Raw genomic sequence first — 21,005 nt, forward strand, 5'->3', positions numbered from 1 at the left:
TCTTTCCGCTTGGATACAGCTACAAGTTTTCCTTCATATCTCTAGCTAAGAGGCACAAATAAGCACTGCATGCATCATTCACAACATTCAATATCCCTATCTAGCAACTAAAACTATGCAGTACAACCTCATTCAGATTTTTCATGTTCAGTTGCAGGTAAGATTTCACATCCACCCAATACCTAACTGGAACTACAACCGGTAACTGGAATGTAGTTTTTGCGCATAGCCCCAGATGGTAAGCAGTAGAAGTGGTGCACACAGCAGTCAATGCTGCCTATGAATAATGCTGAATTGGGACCTCTGACTTCAGTTATACTTCAGCTTAAGTTCAGGCTGGAGATGCCTGGATTGGACCATTAAAGGTTAAGCCTTTGGCATGTCAACCTAAACAAGTGACAATCAGAAGCAAAACAATCACACAAGTGCTTAAGTTTGAAATGACTAATGTTTACACATTTCTTCTCCCTTTAGCTTCTCTCTCTGGAAAAGTAAGTTGTTTAGAAGATAATAGTATTACGAACTTTAAAAACTGTCCTTAAAAATGAAACATCTACCTACTGATTCATCCAATAGCCCTGCAAATGAAATAAACTGAACTGCATCACACCTGGTCTCTGCTGGCAAACTGTAATAAAAATGAATAGAATAGCTGCTACCTTCAAACCTGTGTATGGGTTCAATAAGCACACTTGAGATGGCTCTTGCCAGCAAAGTAACTTTAGAAGAATGCTTTCTTTGTTGGATGATGTGTCCTTGTGGTTAATTTTGTCACTAGTGTGCCATAAAAAGAACCAATAATTTATGGAAACATTTTGCTTGTCAAACAGAAGAAAACAGCTGTCTGCATTATGTTCAATATATTCATGATCACAGCAGAGGTGACTCAGGCCTCAAATATAAAATAACAGCTTTGCTTGTTCTTTAAAAGGCTGTTGCTATAAAAACAAATACTTGAGCACATTGTTAGAATGAGACCGTGATGGTTTAACAAACTGCAGAACACTCAGCATAGCACAAGTAGAAGAAAACATGTGGGATGTTGAAGCAGAGAACTGAAAAAGTAGAAAATAATTAGATTTCATAGTACTTGCTGTCATACTAAATCACAGAGAAAGGATCCCATAAATATAACACTCCCAATATTTGTCAATCTTTAAGATGTCAGATGAGACCTACTGATTCATCCAAAGATGCAGTGACAATCTAGTAAAATTTTCAGAGGCTGTGGGAGGAGAGATTTAACATTATTTCAGTTGGGTAGGCGCAACACAAATATTTCAAATGTGCAAGATATAGTTTAAATAATAACCACCTTCTTTTTCCTGGAAACACAAATGATCACATAAGTATTTATTAGGCATTTATTTTCAGCTGTCAAAAATGCAAGGGACTAGCCAGATTGGCAGCTAAATAGCATGCAGAGCACAAAATTCAGTGTGGGAAAGCTGCTTTCTAAATCTCATGAATCCCAAATACTATTGTTTGTTAGCAGGGTCCCTAAGCGAATGAAGAAACATTATATTCACTTGTTATAAATATTTTAGTGTAGTTCCAGCAAATAAGGCTGACTACATTTAAATCCACTTATTCATGCCAACAGATTTCATTCTTTCAAATCTAAAAACAGCTGAAATGGAATTGTATGCCATGGTGAAACACAAAATAAGTTTTGGGTTCTCTGAAGTCAGGTACCAACTTCAGCTATAATTCAATATATACTTAAAAGTGCAGACCACTGGGTGTAGAAATCAAAGATATTCAGCTCTGACCATGGACACCTAAAGCATCATGAAGATTTAACAGTCACAACCAAACAGATGCAACTTTTTCTCCACAATCAAGATAGGAAATTAAAGATAAGCTGTGCCCTGCATGTCTTTGGATTCAACTTTATTTGAATATTTGGGTTGCACAAGTCAAACAAAGCTAAACACCCAAGACCCATTCATTTCATACTTAAAATTTTCCCATTTTGATCAATGGGATTTCAACTAGCTTAATTTGGTTGGATCATACTTACAACTCTGATTGTGTCATACGGTCATACCAATGTTTTCACCATACTGCAACCTGAAGTTAAGAGATCTTATGTCCCTTGAATTCAGCACCATCATTTAAACTTCATTAAATATCTTGATATAAAGAAAGAAACATTTGTTTTCAAGCCATGTGTGGGAAAGTTGCTTTCTAAATCTCATCAAGTACCATGTGAATACATGTTTACATAGACAAATAATACAATGTCATTATTTAAAATCTGGATTTTTAAATTATCTTTCAGTTTCACGAAAGGCAATGAAAACATGGGGCCTAACAGCATGTATTAATTCTGAAAATTCAAATCAAAAATAAATTGAAGATAGATGACACTAAATGTATTACAATATGAAACGCCACACCCATTCTATGAAACTTGTCTTGATGAACCACTATCCCTTAAGTTATACTGACCTCAAGAGGTGAAAAGAAGATCTGTTCATGAACTAAAACTCCTGATAATGTCAAGGGGCATTCATTCCAGCCACATACATATCATTTTCCAAACACTAAACTTACTTCTCTTATTCCTGTTGGATCAAGCCTATGTGAAAATCAACTTTTCATATAAATTCAGTGTTTCGAGACTACATTCCCAGAGTTATAGCAGGCCTGAATTTTTTTTTTTTTTTTTTTTTTTTGCTTTGTGTATTTTTCTGTTATCTTTGTGTTTCTACCAATTCAGCTTACAAATCTAAACAGACAACTGTATTATTGATGCAGGTAATCAAATTTTGATGCATGACATAAAATGAGAAAACTTGATTCAAAGGTCTGATACATGCTTATAGATATGAGGGAGGCTTTTTTCTGAAGATTTACAATAAAAATGTGCTGTCTTCAACAATGAAAATGGCTCAAGGCTACATACAGATTTAAAATGCTGCAAAACAGGTATCATCCCAGTTCACTTCTTGGCTGTTTCCATAAAACAAGACTATCTTTCACAGTTTTAAAAGAGAAGTTGCAAACCTCCATCTACAGCTAGAACATGGCCTGTTACATAAGGAGACTCTAGGAGAAATACAACCGCTCTGGCAACTTCACAAGGCTCCCCAAATCTTCCAAGGGGAATAGTTTTCTTCCACTGTTCTTCCTTCAGATGTGCTGTCATATTTGTATGAATGAAGCCTAACAGAGGGAAAGGGGAAAGATGATAATTAAATAAAATCTAGTAAAATGCTGACCTAATTCCTATTAATAATTCCTGTTTACAGATCAGTGTGGTCTTGTGGGATTCAGAATCACACATCAGTCAAAACCCAGGGCAGCTCCACAACTGAGAATCAATTTTTTCTAAATCCTTTGTTCAATCTTTCCTGAAGCTTTCTGAAGCTGGGGCCATCAATCCAGATAAAATCAGCAGTTGATGAAATTACATAGCAATTTTCACATTGTCAAGTTCTACACAAAGCTTTGCCTTCTGACGGTAAATTCATATTTTTTTCTGACTTCAGATGTCAGTTTTCTCCTTCACTCCCCTGAACAACTATGTGTGGTGAGACAGGAAGCCGGACTCAGCCTTGCACAACCCACACACCAGAGCGGCCACTTTGCATGATCCCAAGACGAGAGAAAATGCCTCAACAAAAAGCACATAAAATTTATGTTTGCTGACTTACAGCTATAGATGCAAATGGCCTTTTTTAAAAGACTATACTTAGACAGGGTACCCATTCAAGCAGGAGAGGCTGTCTAATACGTCTAATATGCTGTCCTTCTGCCAAGCAGGTCTCATAGTTCCCCTGCTCAGGATTTGCAGAAGGCTACAGCTATCCTGGGAGGATACAATGGGAGTTCTACATTCCAGGACAGAGAAATCCTGTGTTCAAATAACTGCAGAATCTCCCTGTATGCATCTATGTCTTTATGTGTGTATAAAGGTCTGAAGAGGAAGTCACACCTGGACAAGCCCAGAAGGAAGTTTTGCCTGTTCCACAACAAACTGGAACATTTCAATTAAGAAAAGCTGCATTTCACAATAAAATAAGCAGAAAGCCATTGCACTGAGAGTCTCACATTGCAAATGCATTTGTGCCTATTCAGAAGGAAGTCCCATAGATTTCAGTGGGCCTATGACTGGAAAGTGTAGGATTGCAGAGTAAGATCAAAGGGCATCAGCATAAGATCAAGGGACATCAGAATAGAGCAAAATGAGCAAAGACAATTCATGACAAGTGCATTTATGCCTTGAGTTAGGAGATTGGAGGTTGAATTCCCGTATCAGGCACTTTTGTTGGTGTTATTCAGCATATGGCTAGCGGTTGACTGGGATGTCAGAAGCTATTAATGTTTGATCCAACGCTTACTGTGGCTAGTGGAGAAGTCCCAATGGAATTATTAAAAATAAGGGACAATGTTTATGTAATAGCTAATTATTTTGTTTGTGTGCATACATAAAATGATGATTACTATTTGCTTTTTTTCTACTCATCTTTTCAGCCAGACAGTCACTGTACAGTTCTGCTTTAGACAAGCAGAAAAAAATGGCTTGCTATTACTAAAGCAGAAAAAGATGGGAAAAATATTTCTGCATGAAAGAATTTATTCACAAAAGCAAAAGAAATATATGAAGATCTCAAATATTTCCTTAACTAACAGGGCTCAAAGTAGATGCTTCTTGTGGTTACTCTCACAAAACTTGTAAGTTACACTTATTTTCTTATATACTAAAGAACGACTAGCAAAAAGTACAGGGGGCTAGTGTCCTTAAACACAGCTATACCCTACAGAGGCAGCTGAATGACTATTCTTATTGCTATTATTACATTTATACCCCACCTTTCTTCCTTTTGCAGAGCACCCAGGCATTTTACAAAGTTCTCCTCTTTTCTATGTTATACACCACACTGGCCCACATGTTCCTCTTTTTTATAATAATAATTCTTAAACTGTAATCGGTACCAAATCCAAAAGACTCTAAAAGAGGGTGTTTAAAATATTTATGAAAGTTTTAACTTGAGGCTGGTCTTTCAAGGAAGAGGTACATGAACTTTAACTAAGTTAAAGAAAGTCACACTATTGCTTATTAACAGTTTCTCCATATATTAAAATTTAAGGTTGCATCTGTAGTTTATCTTACTTAAAGTATACCTACTGAAATAAATAAGGCTCAAGTTAGACTAACACTGGACAAAACTCCCAGTAGTATGTCAACAATTATTTAATCTGTTACTAGAATAACTGTTGTCTTTGTCATATGTTCATTGGAAATACTTCAATGTTGGCTGAAAAAAACACAGTCCTAAAGAGACAACAACCTTCTGTTGGTTGTCAGGATTATGATAATGCAATCTAGCTTCTCTAGCAGCTACTTCAGAAAAAGATTGCATTTGAGATTTCCTTTTCCCTTTTTTAAAGCTCTGCTGCAACATATACGTTATAGCCTACAAAGTGACAGCAAGATGTTTATGAAAGGCAGGAAAAACAGGGAAAACCCACTTCAGCAACAGTAGCTGGAGAAAGAGAATCCCCACCTACTTCCCACCTAAAAAAGTCACTTGGCTCACCTTAATTGCCTAACAGGATTTCGAGGCTGCAAACGTGACAGCAGAACTATTGAAAAAGGCAGAAGGAAGAGCAAGTGTCTCTTAGTCTCCATTGTTATATAATTTTAGTGCAGATTGCCTTGAAAACAGTAATGATTGCAATGTTTCTTATCCCTCTGCTATCTTGTATATATAGTTGATGTAATTGTGGGACTAATTCTAAAATCTGAAAGCTTGGAGAAATCACCATGTTCTACATTTTGTACCTAAAGAGCTGATAGTGTTCATGTTTTGTCACCACATCTCACTAACCTGCTGAATCCCAAGTGAAAGAAAGAAGTGACTGAACTCAAGACTAACCTGGAGCAACCATATTAACTCGAATGTTCTTTCTTGCAACTTCTTTAGCAAGAGAGCGTGAAAATCCAACCAGACCTGCTTTGCTGGCACTATATGCACTCTGCCCAGAATTGCCTTTCAATCCAACAATACTTCCTAAAATAAACCAAGCAGAAAGGCATTCACAGCTTACAAATTTTAAGTCAAAGAAGGTTCATTTTTACAATAACTATAACTCTATCTTGATACATTTGGAACTTTTCAGAAAATTAATAAAAACACCCTTATATTACTTACTTAATAAACATAAAGGGTGAAGAAGCAAGACTGCATGCAAGAAGATGTATTTCAGATGCAGGTTAAGTCTGCTGTATAAAAATCCAAGCAGGAACCCAAAAACACTTTCAATGGGTAGAGAGGGCAAGAGAGAGAGGCAGGACACTGGCAGCGTGGGAAATTTCCTCCTTCCCTAAACCCAAACTGATCCTTTGCTTCTTCCAATATTCCTTCAGACAGATACCCTCCATGCTTTTTTAAGCCATGTGCCAGGTGGTTTTTAAATACTGTAACTTGCCATGTCATTCAAACCCACAGAATGTAGGTAACGTGAGAGTTAAACAACCCTTGCATAACCCCAGATCAAACCATGAGTTAGTATGAAATGACAAGCCATGACTGTGGCCTGAATATTCAAATTCTGTACTTATATTATGTGTTTACTATTTATCTATTGCACAAATAAAAGGATAAACAAAATGAACAATGGGCAATGTACAACACCACATGAGAAACTTTCTAGTTAAGCAATAGAAATGTCCTGTCCTCTCCTTTCCCTTGCACTCCAAAAACTGGAGGGTACAGCAGATTGGATAAAGGCTGCAGTGGAGGGATGATGAGAATCCGTTCCACTGACAAATATCTTGGTAGATGGACACAAATGGATTTCACTTCATGATTTTCATTTGATTCAGCACACAAGTAGAACTGTCAAGACTAGAATATATTGTTGAAGATTTAAATCTAGAAAATCAAGAGAAAGTAATTTTACATATAGAACCTGACAACTATGTGGGATAAAAAGTATAATATTCCACTTTCTGTTTACACAGTCTATACTTACCTGTTTCTTGTATGAAAAATACTAACATGAAGGCAATCTATAAAGAAAATGGGACCAAACATCTCAATAATCCAACTGATGTAATGTATCCTTCTGCTTATGAATTTAAAAATAAATACATTGCAGTATGTTTCCAATGGCTTCTGTGATGTTATTATGACATCACAGGCATTTTCTGTTAGAGAAATTTTAGCAATATTTATGCCCCACCTTCCCATTATCAGCCCCCAAGTCATCTTAAAACATAAAGCTAATGATGACATATAAGTTGAATTGGAGTATTAGTGATTATTTGGGAGCAGAGAGCAGAAGGCATGAATGCAATGCCTTTTCCCCTCCACAAGGGGATGAAGGCCCATTGAGGCACTGCACCCCATTTGCCGGGAAGTGATGCAAGAGATTCTCATCCCAATCACGATCAGCAATAAACGCTCCAACTGCCTATAGGCCTGGGAAAGAACACTCTGGATGCATCCATTGACCAAATACCCACCAACTGCTATTCCCTCAAGAATACCAACCAGAGGTGATCAACCTGACTCAAAATGCATCCAGCTTTGATCATAACTTTCAAACATGTGCATTTGTGCAAGAGACAACTTAACACAGCTTGCACTGTTTCTTGAAAATATTAGTATAAGCATAGTTGCTTAGGCAGACACACCTATGTTAACAATAGCACCACCCTGCAGTTGAATCATACTCTTCACAGCAGCTTTGCAAGTCAACATTGTTCCCAAAAGATTGGTCTGCAGGTGGTATGCCATATCATCAGTCTTGGTTCGCAACAACAAGCCATCCCTAGTCAAAAATGACAGAGATTAACATGAATTCTTGGGGAAATACTGCTCATTTCACTCAAGAAAGAAATTAGACAGTTTGTTCAAGCAAAATTCTTCACAATACATTCAACAATATGGAAAACAATTACAAATAGGTTCATGTCAGCCAATTTGTTAAAATGCATTACTGTTTAAGCCTAAAGAGGTGCCAAAGTGTAAATTATAATAATTTCAATATAAAATTCAACTGTTTACCAATACTGTTTCTTAAAGCTAACTAGCAAGCTTTGTCTTGAGCAGGGTACCCCAAAATATTTTATCTATACACCTTTCCTTGCTATAAATGAGTTAATGTTTACATTCCCTCGAGGCTTAGACAAGATACTGATTGTACTACTGTTTAAACAAGTCCGTTAAAATGAAATAGAGATAAAGAACCCGCAAAATCCTATTCACCCTTTGATCACTTCAGAAAGACTAACTCAAATGAAAGAGTTCTTTCAGAATAATGGAAGGTTAAGTATCTTAAGCCAAAGAAGGACCAAATTTTATAAATATTTCTTCCACAAGCTCTTAGACATTTTAAAGACGTTGCATTTGAACACTCTCAAATAAACAGGCAAATAAATCATGTTAGTTTCTGGGGTTTTTTTACATGCATATTTAATGTTAGATATTTTCTAAAGCATAATTTTGAGCACAATTTAAATTTGAAACTAACCTGCTAATACCTGCAGCATTAACAAGATACTGTATATGACCTAAACTCTTCTCAATTTCATTAAACGTATTCTGGATGTCTTCTTCTTTGGCAACATCACAACTAAATGCTAAATGACCTGCTGTGTGAAAATAAAATCCTCAATGAGATACACAATCTTCAAGAAGTTCAGAGACCACAACTGTAAATAAACAAATCAGAAGCTGGGTTCAGATGTCATGACAACTACAATTAACAAACCAGGTGTCCAGTAGCTATGCAGGAGCAAATATACCTATAGGTTCCTGCAAATATACCTATGGGTTCCTGCTTGTTCTCCACTCCTGCTACAATAAACTCACTGTTCAAACTCTGGATTGTTCATCCCTCAAGAACCCAGGATTCTGGGTTTAGACATTATAGAAGCAACCCAGGGTTGTTTATTGCAGCACAAAAAGGCACATGTCCTGGCCATTCTTTTCCCACTTCTTCCATGTACACCAGAACAAGGGCTTTCAAACTAAAAGGCTTTATTATGCTAAAGCTGACCAGCTAGGCTGGCTTTATATTACAAAAGCAGAGCATTGCAGAAGTCAATAAAAGAAGAAAAGAGCCAAGTTAGAATACTGGCCATTAAGGACATTTGGCTCAATGATAAGTAGCTGATTCCCAACTGCTCCTCCATTCCACACTGAAAAGAGAAAACCACACCTTTAAGGTGGGTCCTCCTGTTCAAGAGCCAATTGCCTGGAGTATCTAAAGCTTCTCAACCAGTCTTTTATCATGCTGCTGTATCCGATTCATGATCTTGAATCTGACTCCTCCATATCAGTTTGCTCACTAAATTTTCCCAAAGAACTTGACATCATCTGATTGTCAGCTACTGCCTGGCTTGTCTCTGGGTCTGTGGGCCTTGGCATTTTAGCTGCAGATTCTGGCTTCCCCTTCTTCTCTGAACCAGAATCTGATTCTGATTTCTGATGGCAGTTTTAAAGGAGGAATGGGCCCAATCCCTAAAGCAGACAAATGGGAACAAGCTTGCATGCTTGCATTTGCTGGTCTACTCAATAACCCAGTTCATTAACTATGGATTGTCATGAGGCATGAAATGGGTCATAAAGAGTTGTTAGCATGTGGCTGCTGAAAACAATAACCAAAATAAATGAGGGTTTTTTTTATTGAAGCAATGTCTGCTTCAGACAGAGTATATTTTTAAAAATTGTATGGTACTCTTTGTCAGGAAAAAAACTGAAAATGATAGATTCCCACTGACATGCATTCCCACTGACATGAACTGTATCATGAGACAAGGTGAACCAGCAGATTTCCAGGCATGTTTGAATGTAAAATTATTCTGCTGCTTTACTCAAGATTAGAAAGTTATTTTAACACAAATGTGTTATGGTAATAGTTGGACACATTTTATAAATTTAAGTTGTATATATAAGCAAAATGACAAAGAATACATACCTCCCAAGCTTTTTGCAGTAGACTGAGCTAAGTCCAAATTTCTTGCAACAACAGCTAGGCAATATCCTTTCTGAGCCAGCAGTTGGGCAACAGCCTGACCGATTCCACGGGATCCTCCAAAAATAGCACAGATCTTTGACATCTCCAAAGAATAATTGACAATTAATTGATAACACTGACAGATGGTATCCAATTGGTCTTGCCTTTGTCAAAAGGGGGGATGAAAATATCTCCCCCGGCAATGAGATCATTTTGCTCTAAAGTGTTGAAAAGGTGGAGCCACTGAGATGTGTCAATTCAACACTTCACTGACTCTCCAGCTGCTCCAGAAAGGAGAGATATTCACTCCACCCACCCTTTCCTCAGTGCCTACTGCAGGTCACTCACTGCTATAAAAACAGTGCAGAAAAATACACAAATGTTTTGGCTGGGATGTAAATGAAGGGGAAATTTCTGCATCTGCATTAACTGTTCCATTACTGCAAGTATGAAAATTTCCTCTTCATTTAATTCTCCAACCTTGAATTTATGTAGAATTCTTCTCCATTTACTTCACAGTGATTAAATGTTCATCTATTTTCTAGTTCAAAAAAAACTGCACAAATATTCCAGAAAGTTTTTAAAACCATCTTTGTAGAAGTGACACACTTAGAGGACACAAAAGGGGCATCAGCAGTACTTATACTTGCCCCACATGGGGCCCCATTGATTTTGTTCCCTTCAGCTACCTTCTCGGTTTTATTTTTAACTGTCAGGAATTCACAGGAAGTTCTCCAAAAAAGAAATTATGGAAGGTAAAGGGAGCCAGTAGCTCCCCTTTCTGAAGTAGCTGGAGAGTATGGAAGTGTTCAAGACCTGGAGGAAAACTGTTAGGTCAACCTTACTGGATCACATTTCTTAGAGGGAAATAATGGTCTTCCCCTCTTTCCGTGCACCTACTTTTGCAACTTTCTCCCCTTCATCAGTGTTTTTTAGTTAGCAGTTCGGCAATTGGCCTCTGGCAAATACGTACAAATTAACCTGTATGCAGTGTCACCTTATCAGTTTCCATAGCCATTATTTACTCCATTTCATAGCTGCCTTTGATAGCTGAACTATAAGAGGAAGTTGACTAAAAACCTTCATACATAGTGGATAGTGTAAGAACGTATCTGTGAAAGTCCAACAAAATGAAACATAAAAAATATGCACATTTGCACATTTTGGGGGACCAAAAAAAAAAAACCCAGTAGTGACAAACCAGTAATGATTATAAAGTACACTTGGGCATTAGTGGAGGGGCTGCCACTGGCAGCTGTGGAGAGGGCAAAACTGCAATGAGCAGCAGTGATTTCTACCACTCTCGCAGTGTTCTGCTAACGGATTCTTACACCCCATGATGAAATTGCTCTCCCAAGTTCAAAAAAGATGATAACCTACCATGGATCCAACAAACCCTAGAGCATGCCATCACTTGTGAAACCGGTTTGTTCCCAAAAAAATAAGCTAGCCTCATGGCTAGACACCTACAGCGGGTTATTTTACCATATGAGCCAAGTCAACAATTGCAAAGCCCATGCCAGACTTATTGTTAATATTATCTACACTTTTCTCATATATTTAGACCCTTCAAGTTCAAATCAGTGCACTACAATCAGGCTATTTTATAATTCTGTTGGCACTATCCTCTGAAGTGTAAACACAGTGTAACCACAACCCACATGGAGATGAATTGTTCTAAAATGGTAAGTCCTGTCTAGGCCTTCTTCTCTGTGACATTGCTTTTATATTCTTAGTACTTAACAAATCATTCTTGAATTGACTTTACAAATAAGAATAGGGTAATCAATGCAAATATGTAAACATTAAACTATGCTTATCTTTATGCCAAAGTACACTGATTGTCAGCTGTTCTTGACAAGCAGAAGATGACAATAACTTCCAAGTGCACATCTATTTTTCTAAGTTTTTTTAATGAAATAAATCTGTCACATAAAAAATATTGTAAGGAAATCAAAATCACTTTTATTCAGATCTGAAAATATCAGAATTCAGGAAAAAGTCAGGATACTATAACCTAAAGTGATTGAAATGTCAATAGTATTAGTGGTAATTCTTAAACTGTGGTTGTGCAAATCATCCCTGTCACTGATCTAGAAGCAACAGTTAATAGGGCCATAAGGACTCTGCTGGATCAGACCAAAAGGCTACCTACGTAAACATCCTGTTTCCCACAGTGGCCAATGAGATACCTCTGGAAAGCTCACAAGCTGCACATGAAGGAAATAGTGGGAGATTGAAAACAGACAAAATGGCTATGCACACAGCATACTTAAAATATGAAATCTGTGGCCGCACGATGGAGTGATGGTCATCATCTTGAAAGGGAATTACACAAATTAATGAAGTTAAGGCTATGAGTCATAACAACTGTATGATTCTAATCATGATGGGTATTTAGGATCAGAGTCCTCCGAACAGCAGCCACTGGAGAACATTAGCAGAAGACAACTATTCAGCTTCATCAGGTGACACTGAGTCTGAGTTTTATAAGAGAGGAATTAAAAATTCTGTTTATCCTATTCCTTCACAACATGAATAATTTTATATGATGTTATCCTGTCCTACCTTTACATACTGCTTTTTCTAAAGTAGAAAACTGCATGTTTTAGCTTTTATTCCTAATTTTTTTTCTGCCCTCTGATCACTTTGGTTGCCTGTTTGTGCAAATGTTTCAGCACTACAATATCCCTTCTGAGCTGCAGTGAAACAACAATGCATGGTTTTCCAGGTGTGGTCAGACAATGGATTTATATAATGGCATTGTAATATTGGTGGGTTTTTTTCCATTCAGACCCTTTCCTATTGAGCCCTAAGATGGCTATCATTTTTCACAGATGTCACACTCTGGGTTCATGTTTTTATTAAGCCAACCACAGTAACTATTCATACTCTGCACAAGTTCCCTTTCATAGTCAGTCACCAACAGCTCAGACAGAGCACATCAGTGTAAATGTGAAGTAAGGATTTTTTGTTTCACAATGCATCGTTGTATGTTTGCACTGAACTAAATTTGCCATTTTAACATCCAAACACCCATTTGGAAGAGATCTCTTTGGAATGCCATGTGGTTTACCACCCTTCTCTGGTTTACTACCCTTAATCATTTGGTGCTATCCAAAATATTGGCCACCTCAGCCCCCGTACACGTCTAATTCTAGATCATTCAGGATCTGATCATTTACATCATCTTGAGAAGTTTCTGCACACTGCAGGCACAAAATTCCTCAATCTCACATGTACAGTTCCAGTAGAAGATGGTGTTTGGCATTTTACTAAACTCTTGCTTTTATTAAAAATCAATTTTAATTCATTAGAAAAACTGCACGGCTACACAGTATTTCTATAATGTCCCATACTGCTTTAAATCTATCTTTCAAAAATAATTCAGTAAACCTGACAACCTTACTGTTTACCCCCAATTCCAGATCATTTATGAACAACAAAGCCCCGGTTGCAATACATGTTCTTGAGGGACCCATCTTATATTCCTTCTTTTGGAGGTCCATTTATTCTTATGCTACTATCTGTCATTTAACAGTTACCAAGCTATAAAAGGCCCTGTCCTCTTATGCCATAACTGCTAAGGTCCCTTTGGAGTATTTGGTGAGGAACTTTCTCACAAACTTTTTGAGTGTCCGAGTAGACAGCATATACCAGATTAACCTTATCTACATGCTTATACTACTATAGCACCACTGCTAACCAGTTTCAACGTATGAAGCAAAAAGGGCTTCTAATTTAAATACATAATCCTCAAAGTGGCCCCCAGAAGTTGTCATGATTCCCACTGCTATCAAATTCAAGTATAGTCAACTTTGTAAATTTATATTTAAACAATATTTTCAAAACCAACCAACCAGATCATAAATTTAACAAAAACCCCACAGTTCTATCAGCTGAACACTCAATGATCGGATGCCCCATGCCTCAGGCTTCTGATCACCCAGTACATGTTAGGAACATTAGTGGTGGGGCACTGAAGCAAGAAGAAAAGTGGCTGGAAGGCCTCAGGACAACTCATATGCTGCCCTTTCCAGTCTTCTCCCCTCCCTGCCCATTGAAATACCATGGTTTCCCCATCTCCAAGATTAATTTCCTGACCTTGGAGGTCAGCAGGTGATGTTCCAGCTGCAAAGGGAATCAAATCTGCAACCCCCCCTTCCGATGTCAGAGGGCTGACCTCATAGGGCATAATCCTCCAGCACTATGGCTCCTCAGACAGCATCTATGGGTGATAGGATTGCTCCCTTAAAGAAAAGGAAAGTGCAGATATTAAAAGTGTTCAGTAAATAAGCACACAGTGTTGCAAGGCTTAAAAATCATTCTTTTGCAATTATGTTGTTACTGTGAAGATGCTATGGAAATGGGTTTCTTTCCCCAGTCTACCAAAGAACAGTAGTTTTAAAGGGGGAGAGGAAAAAAACACTATGGGAAAGATACAGCCACGAGCCTCCACAATCTGATACTCTCCAAATGCCAGCAATGCTGTCAAGTGATTATGGCCACTGTAGTCCAACACAACTAGAAAGCAGCAGGTTTAGGAAGGCTGATTAGCGAACAGCACAATCCTAATCCCCATTTACCATGAAGGAAGTCCTGTAAATTCACGGGGCTTACTTTATATCAGCAGTGGGAAACTAGGGGTTGGTTTTTTGGGGGGGTGGGGACAGATGACCATCCTCCTAACCAGCCTTCCGCGGGCCGAAAGACGCCGGAGACACCTGTTTCCTAATCTGTAACTATAAGTCTTAGGAGAATGAAATGTAAGAATAGTAGCGGATCCGGTCGTTGTAGATTTTCGGGGGTGAAAAGTTCGCTGCTCCGTTACTTGCTTACCTACGGCACCTGTGTACGCTGACAGCCAAACAAGCAAACCAAAGCATTTCTACAACTCCCAGCATTCCTCAGAACTGAAGGAATGTTTGAAAGTCTAACCGTGCATGCGTTTGCACCCTTATTTACAGGGTGCGCTTGCTTGTTTGCTTGCTCTTCGCGTCGAAAAGAAACTACCCGGCTTTACAGTTTCCCAATGCGGCTGGTTGGGGGTACTGCATTCGAAGAGCCCGGTTCCTGCAGCGCCACACGAGTGTGGGCGCCGAGAGAGGCTTTTCCAGAACCCCGCAGCAAGAGAACAAAAGAAGTACCCTTGGCCACCTCATGGACAAACGAGCGACTTTTCCACGCGCAAGCACGGCCGCCAGCAGTTGCAGACAACTAAAGGCCTACCTACCGCTGTATGCGCGGATGAAGGCATTCCTGGAGGAGGAGGAGGAGGAGGAGGAGCGTAAGTTGAATAGAGCGCACGCGCGACCAGGCGCAAAGCGAAGTAGGATGAGCGTGCGCTGTCACACAGTGTAAAATCCAGCGTTTGGAGCACATTGCTTGAGTATCCACGGGTTTAATCCAGCGCTAGACCTATTTGGAATAGCGGTGCTACTGAGAAGGGACTTGTTCCTCCCCAAATAAACACCCAGAGAGCGCCAGGTACTGAGAGCAGCAGAAGCAAACGCCGCTTTATTGCTATTACCGTGATATTGGACTAGTTTAAGGGAGTTAAAAATGCAAGGCAGCCCGTTCCCAGATGGCAAACAGTTTTCGTTGTCCCTGTTCTAACAAATTAGCAAGAAGAGAAATGTTACTTGTGCGTCGCGCTACTCGAGTATCACAAGGGATGTCTAAAGCTACGCCTGCAATAATATTTATTTATTTAAAACATTTATAAGCCGCCCAATTATGCCATAGCACCTCGGGGCGGCTCACAACCGCAAAATAAAAACACAATAAAACATGATAAAAACCAATACAAGTATCATTATGTCCAGGATCTAAACATGCACCATTGAATGAGACTTGAGTTAGTCATATTCGAAGAAGAATCTACCTTGTAGAATCTATCCTTTCAGTTCAATGGGTTTAAATGCAATAGGAGTGGTGCTTCCGTCAGTCTTCAGTCAGGCTCTGGAGAGGGAGGGAAAAAGACGTCTCCTTGACATGAGAGGGAGGAAATTGGAAGCCGGACCCCTTTTCCATGGAGGAAGTGGCGCAAGGGAAAGAGAAGTTGAAAGGGCAGGATGGTTACTCTTTGGGGGAAGGCTAGGGCAGGTGGCATTAATTTTACATTACCAGTAATTGGGATGCCAGACGAAATGCTAGTGCTTTATTGGTTACTCAAAAGGGGGTCAGTCCTATGCAAAACGGCCTACAACTCCTATGTTGGCTAGAGAACGCTGGGAGTTGTGGGGCTTTTTTCTATCTAAATTTGCTCACGTTTGCATCTTAAGCGAGCTGCTTAAAGATTTGTGTATGGGCTTAGATTTTCTCAGGACAATGAGTAAGTGCTGTGATGGTGTCAGCATGACATAAGGAATTTATGGGTGGAATTTAATATGACTATTTTTTAAATTGTGCCAAAATATCACTGTGTGTGTGTTGCTTAAAGTATTACCAGAACCAACAACTATTAGCATATTGTTATTATGATGTTAGTCTTCATAAGCATTCTATCAATTCGTGATTATAGCCAACTTTTGCCATAGCCATCCTCTATTTGCTAAAGGAGAAGCTAAATGAAAATGGATGAAGGCCACAAAGAAATGTTTATTTGTGCAAATAAATAAACCAGAGCTGCGATCCTATACTGACTTGCCTGGGATAAGCCTTGCTGAATGTAATAGGACTTATCTCTGAGTAGACATACATATGATTGCACTGTATGGGAGTGATCTTATACATGTTTAGATAAAAATAAATCCTACAATCCAAGCCCTCCCCAGGCAGCCATACTGGCTGAGGACTGCTGAGAGTTGTAGTTCTTGTAAATATTCATAGACTTGTGCCCTAAGTCATGTAGCACAAAAGACTAGTCTGACATGCCCCCTTTTTTCTGAATAGACCCTGCTCCTCCTTAATAATAGATCTTTTCATCCCAGAGCTTTAGAAGGAGAAACCAGATTTATAATTTCAAAGCTGCAGCAGAAGACTGTTACAGTTATATTTCCAGAGGTCCTTTTTGAAATACTGGATCTACCAAAGTAGATAATCATCAGTGGAGAGAATCACAGTTATATTTATATGCAATGTTCATTACGCACAAGTACCCACAAAGGTACTTGTTTTGTCTCTTAGTATCTAATTACATTAAATAAAAAGTGGAGAATTTCATATCTAAGAGATAATAAGTTATGGCCTGTAAGGATGAGAATGAAGATGTGTGCTTCCTATCCATCACATTTCTATTTCCCCCTTTGGAAGGAACAATGGTTATAACATTATTTAAAGCATTCCCATGATTATCCAAGTGTTCATCACTGGTGTTTCCATATTTGGAGTTGAATGAATCGTCTTTGACTTTTTCTTTGCAACCCTTATCCATACTCTATAAATTATGGAGGGGAATATATTGGGTACTGTTTTTACTATAAAGTCTGATCACAGCTGTATGTAGCAAGGAGAAATCTCCCTTCATCATGATACTGCTTCACCAAGTTATGATAGAGTAGAAATGGGTATACAGCTAAACTGTAACTCACCCCATGACCTTAGTGCACAGGGTGCAAAAGGTGTTAACAGCATGGAATGGGATTGTCTTCTTTGGTAATTCAATCCTAGAGAGTACCTCCTCTACAGAGATGTTTGTTTATTGTTTGTTTGATTGACTGATTTGATTTGTGCCCTGCCCTCTACCAAAACTGGCACTCAGAGTGGCTTAAACTAACATGCTAAAATTACTCAACAGAATCAAATAAGCTCAGAGAAACAAGCCAGCCATTATAAACATACCAGCTTTAGATTGCTTGCATAGCTTGCTGAGTTTTTCCAAACAAGTTTATCTTTAAAAAAAATCCCAAGAAACACAGTACTACTTCCTCTATACCTCTAACAAGGAAAGGAAGCACACAAATTAAATTTCTTCCTGTCTCAAAGTTCTTAACAAATGAGTTTCTCAGTAAATCAGAATGCCACTCAATTCTTATCTGCATGTTAGGTTCCAGGGTGACTCACTATCCATCCACATGGAGGCAGAATCACATCAAAAGAGAATCTAAATATCGGCTGTCTCATAAACTTGTCAGTGATTGGAGTAATGCAAATGTTTAAAGAGCTGTCACTATTTGTCTGAATAATGTCTCAAAAATGTATTCTGCTCAGGAATCATGCACTGCTGTGATCCGATAAGCATACTGCCAGTAATTCTGCCAAGTTCAGTGGGGTTTTTGCCACCACTTAAACAATTTGGCTGGAAGAAGAAGCTTTCATTCAATCAAAAGAGGCAGAAGCAAGATGACTTCAAGGAACAGATTCAATCCCTGCTGGGAAAAGATATGGCTAATTTACTAATGCTTGTGGGCAATAATAATAGACCCTAGGACAACTAGCAGGCAAAACCTTAAGCAAAGTTACATAATTACAGTTTAATTATCCTCTGTCACATGCTTTGTGAGCCTTATATGCAAAACTGCGAAATGCTTGGAGACTGTCTTAAAATGATATTGTTCCCTGTAGCAATTGAACTATTACAAAATAAAAAGGATTATTTTATCTTTTTTAACAAGTGCTTACCTAACTAAAATAAGGCAAAGAATAAGGGAATAAACACAGTTTTAAATAACTGAAATGTAAATCCCTTTTGCAATACAACAGTTACTATTTTACACAATTCAGAGCTGTCTTACTGGACAAAATGTAGTGTCTGAAGATATTCGCATGTTAATTATTACAAAATAACCCAGTAATTGAAGTTTTAATTAACATGATCATATGCAAATGCTCCACATTACTGTGATTCAGATATATACTGTAGGTGTAATTCAGATAAAGTTTGGTGCACTTATCAACCTGATGCTAAACATGTTTACTCTGAAATATGTACCACTCAGTTAAATGGGGCTAAAATTAAATCCAAGGTAAGTGAGTTTGTTTATTTACTTAACACATTTGTACCCCATCTGTACCAAAGGTCTCAAGACGGCCTCAAGAATTTAAGATTGCAGTCATGCACTCCAGTCCTTAGTTACTCACAAGTACACCTAAGATTGCAAATTTGTAACCTAACCTTCAGGAGGAATTTCCAATATACTCACTAAGACATAGTTCTAGACAAATATAAATAGGGCCAGCCCACAGCAAATTGATCTTAATAATTTGGTTTTACCTGAGCTCACCTGTCTTTACTTGGGCTGGGTTGCCAGTGGTCCCCTGTCTCTTAGGGATGACACAAGCAGTTTCTGAAAGGCCTTTAATTTAACCATCACTTGGAGGAAAATAAGGCAGTCAGTAGCACTAAGTTAGCAAGTTTTTTTCACTATCTCCCCTCTCTGGTTTCAAGTGAAACCAGATCATGTGTGGCTTGGGTGAGTTGATATTTTGGACCTTCCTGCTTTGCTCCTGCCCACCCCCCTTCCACCACTGAAATGGGTCCCCTGAGATTTTCTCCAAGATGGAAAGCGAATGCTTTGCAGTACAATTTGCCATTTGGAGAATAAAAGGATGGCCAAACTGCAAAGCATTGTGATGGCTGGTAAAGTAATGTATACATTCTGAATGGTCCCCACTATGGAAGTTGGCACATTTAGAATTCCACCCCAAAATCCAGCATGATCCTCAAGGAACATTTTGTACCTAGCAGTGGCAAAATGGTACATACAGTCTTCCTTGAACAATCACATCTCATTTTCTCTTGCTATGTTGATCCACAGGGAGAAAGGAATTAAAGATAACAGTTTTAGCCTTCAGTTGGCATTGCTGTACTTCTGGTGATTTAATAATGTGCCAAACTGTCTATCTGAACACCGCTGCCATTACAGGGGATCAGAGTTCAGCTTGTGTACTTGTTCTTGATCCAACAGAGACTGGGAACATCAAGGAGGCAGCTCAATCAGCCCATGGGAGAAAAATGCCTTGCACTATTAATGGAAGGCCTGTGACAGGCAAGAACTGTGTTTAGGAACAGCAGAGGGAGCCGTGGTTAACTTCTTGTCTCACTGTGTGACAATTCATACCAAGTTTTAGGAGTATAAAGTGTTGGAGGCTTTCAGTGCCGTTTATTCACTCATCTCTCTGTGCAGGTTTTTTCATGCATGAGGCCCCATTTAATAAGTAAGTCTTACCCAGCCACCCAGAAATAAAGAAAAATATGTGGTACATAACTTTATGTAAGGTCAGAATTCAGTACTGGAAAGAACTGAGAACTACTGATGGATTCTGGAGTTGGTGCAGCTAGGGTGAGCATACATGTGATTGTTACATATTATTTTATGTTTCAGCACGCCAGTGTATTTGTTTTCTTCTGTGCATGTTCATGCATAGGAACTTTCCAGCCTGACCTCAACCTGTGAATGATCGCAGCCATCTCCATCCCCTGCAGGGAATGCGTGTACCAAATAATTAGCAAAATCAGAACTATCTGAAATTTTGCAGGCAGAAAAGTGCCTCTGAATGTATGAAGACTATATTTCACTCACTTTTTTATACTTTGCAGAGTAGTACAGAGAAATGTATTGAGGCCCAGTGTGGTAGAATGCTGCACTAGGGACCTGGAAGATTTGGGTTATAGGCCCCACTAGAACTGTGAATGACTGGATGACTTTGAGCCAGTCACTCACTCTCAACCTTCCTCACTTCACAGGTTTCTTGTGAGGATAAAATGAGTAGAGGACTATGTAAGACACCTTGGTTTCCTTACAAGAGGGGGAAAAGGCAGGATGTAAATGCCGTGTAATAATAAAAATATTTCTGTGTTTTTAGACAAAAATATAGATCCATTGGCTGCTTGAAGGTTTCCTTTATGGTTTTTCACAGTGATGGATTGTATTTAGACTGCAATCCTATGCACCCTTACCTAAGACTCAATGTGTTTTACTTCTACGTAAATATGCATCAATTGTGATATTACCCTTTTTTCCAGAATCTGAGAAAGGGTTTTGACAAATATTGCTGGATGTGTCTATGAGTTTGTATGTACAATAAAATCCATTTTGTAAAAATCAGTCATTGACTTTGCCTTTAGCTAATTTCAGGTGGTGCAT

General features: G+C 38.6%; 1 protein-coding gene across 6 annotated transcripts; it reads right to left on the reverse strand.

Annotated features, from left to right (window-relative positions):
* Window positions 1–1,878: 1,878 nt before the first annotated feature.
* On the reverse strand, window positions 1,879–15,278 carry CBR4 (carbonyl reductase 4). Of its 6 annotated transcripts, none has more exons than XM_044430717.1 (7): window positions 15,212–15,278; window positions 14,083–14,228; window positions 9,940–10,053; window positions 8,491–8,611; window positions 7,652–7,788; window positions 5,889–6,023; window positions 1,879–3,171 (listed from the first exon to the last, which is right to left on the reverse strand). In XM_044430717.1, exons 2-7 carry the CDS (start codon window positions 14,171–14,173, stop codon window positions 2,993–2,995), a joined length of 777 nt encoding a protein of 258 aa, XP_044286652.1. In that variant the 5' UTR covers window positions 14,174–14,228; window positions 15,212–15,278; the 3' UTR covers window positions 1,879–2,992. The 6 variants fall into 6 exon arrangements, with proteins under 6 accessions (XP_044286652.1, XP_044286655.1, XP_044286654.1 ...); XM_044430720.1 differs by having other exon boundaries at window positions 8,491–8,608; window positions 9,940–10,081; window positions 14,162–14,228; window positions 15,212–15,269; XM_044430719.1 differs by having other exon boundaries at window positions 9,940–10,081; window positions 14,162–14,228; window positions 15,212–15,267.
* Window positions 15,279–21,005: the final 5,727 nt, after the last annotated feature.

Source organism: Varanus komodoensis, unplaced genomic scaffold (assembly GCF_004798865.1).
Source record: "Varanus komodoensis strain SLA01 unplaced genomic scaffold, ASM479886v1 scaffold21, whole genome shotgun sequence".
Classification (NCBI taxonomy): domain Eukaryota; kingdom Metazoa; phylum Chordata; class Lepidosauria; order Squamata; family Varanidae; genus Varanus; species Varanus komodoensis.

Excerpts from the sequence above, each read along its gene's own strand:
- CBR4 (XM_044430717.1), bottom strand. The coding sequence starts at position 14,173 with ATGCCCTATGAGGTCAGCCCTCTGACATCGGAAGGGGGGGTTGCAGAT. Across the intron at positions 10,054-14,082 it reads ATCACCTGCTGACCTCCAAG|GATCCCGTGGAATCGGTCAG; the intron begins GTCAGGAAATTA and ends CTATTTTTGGAG. Across the intron at positions 8,612-9,939 it reads TACTGCAAAAAGCTTGGGAG|CAGGTCATTTAGCATTTAGT; the intron begins GTATGTATTCTT and ends ATTTTCACACAG.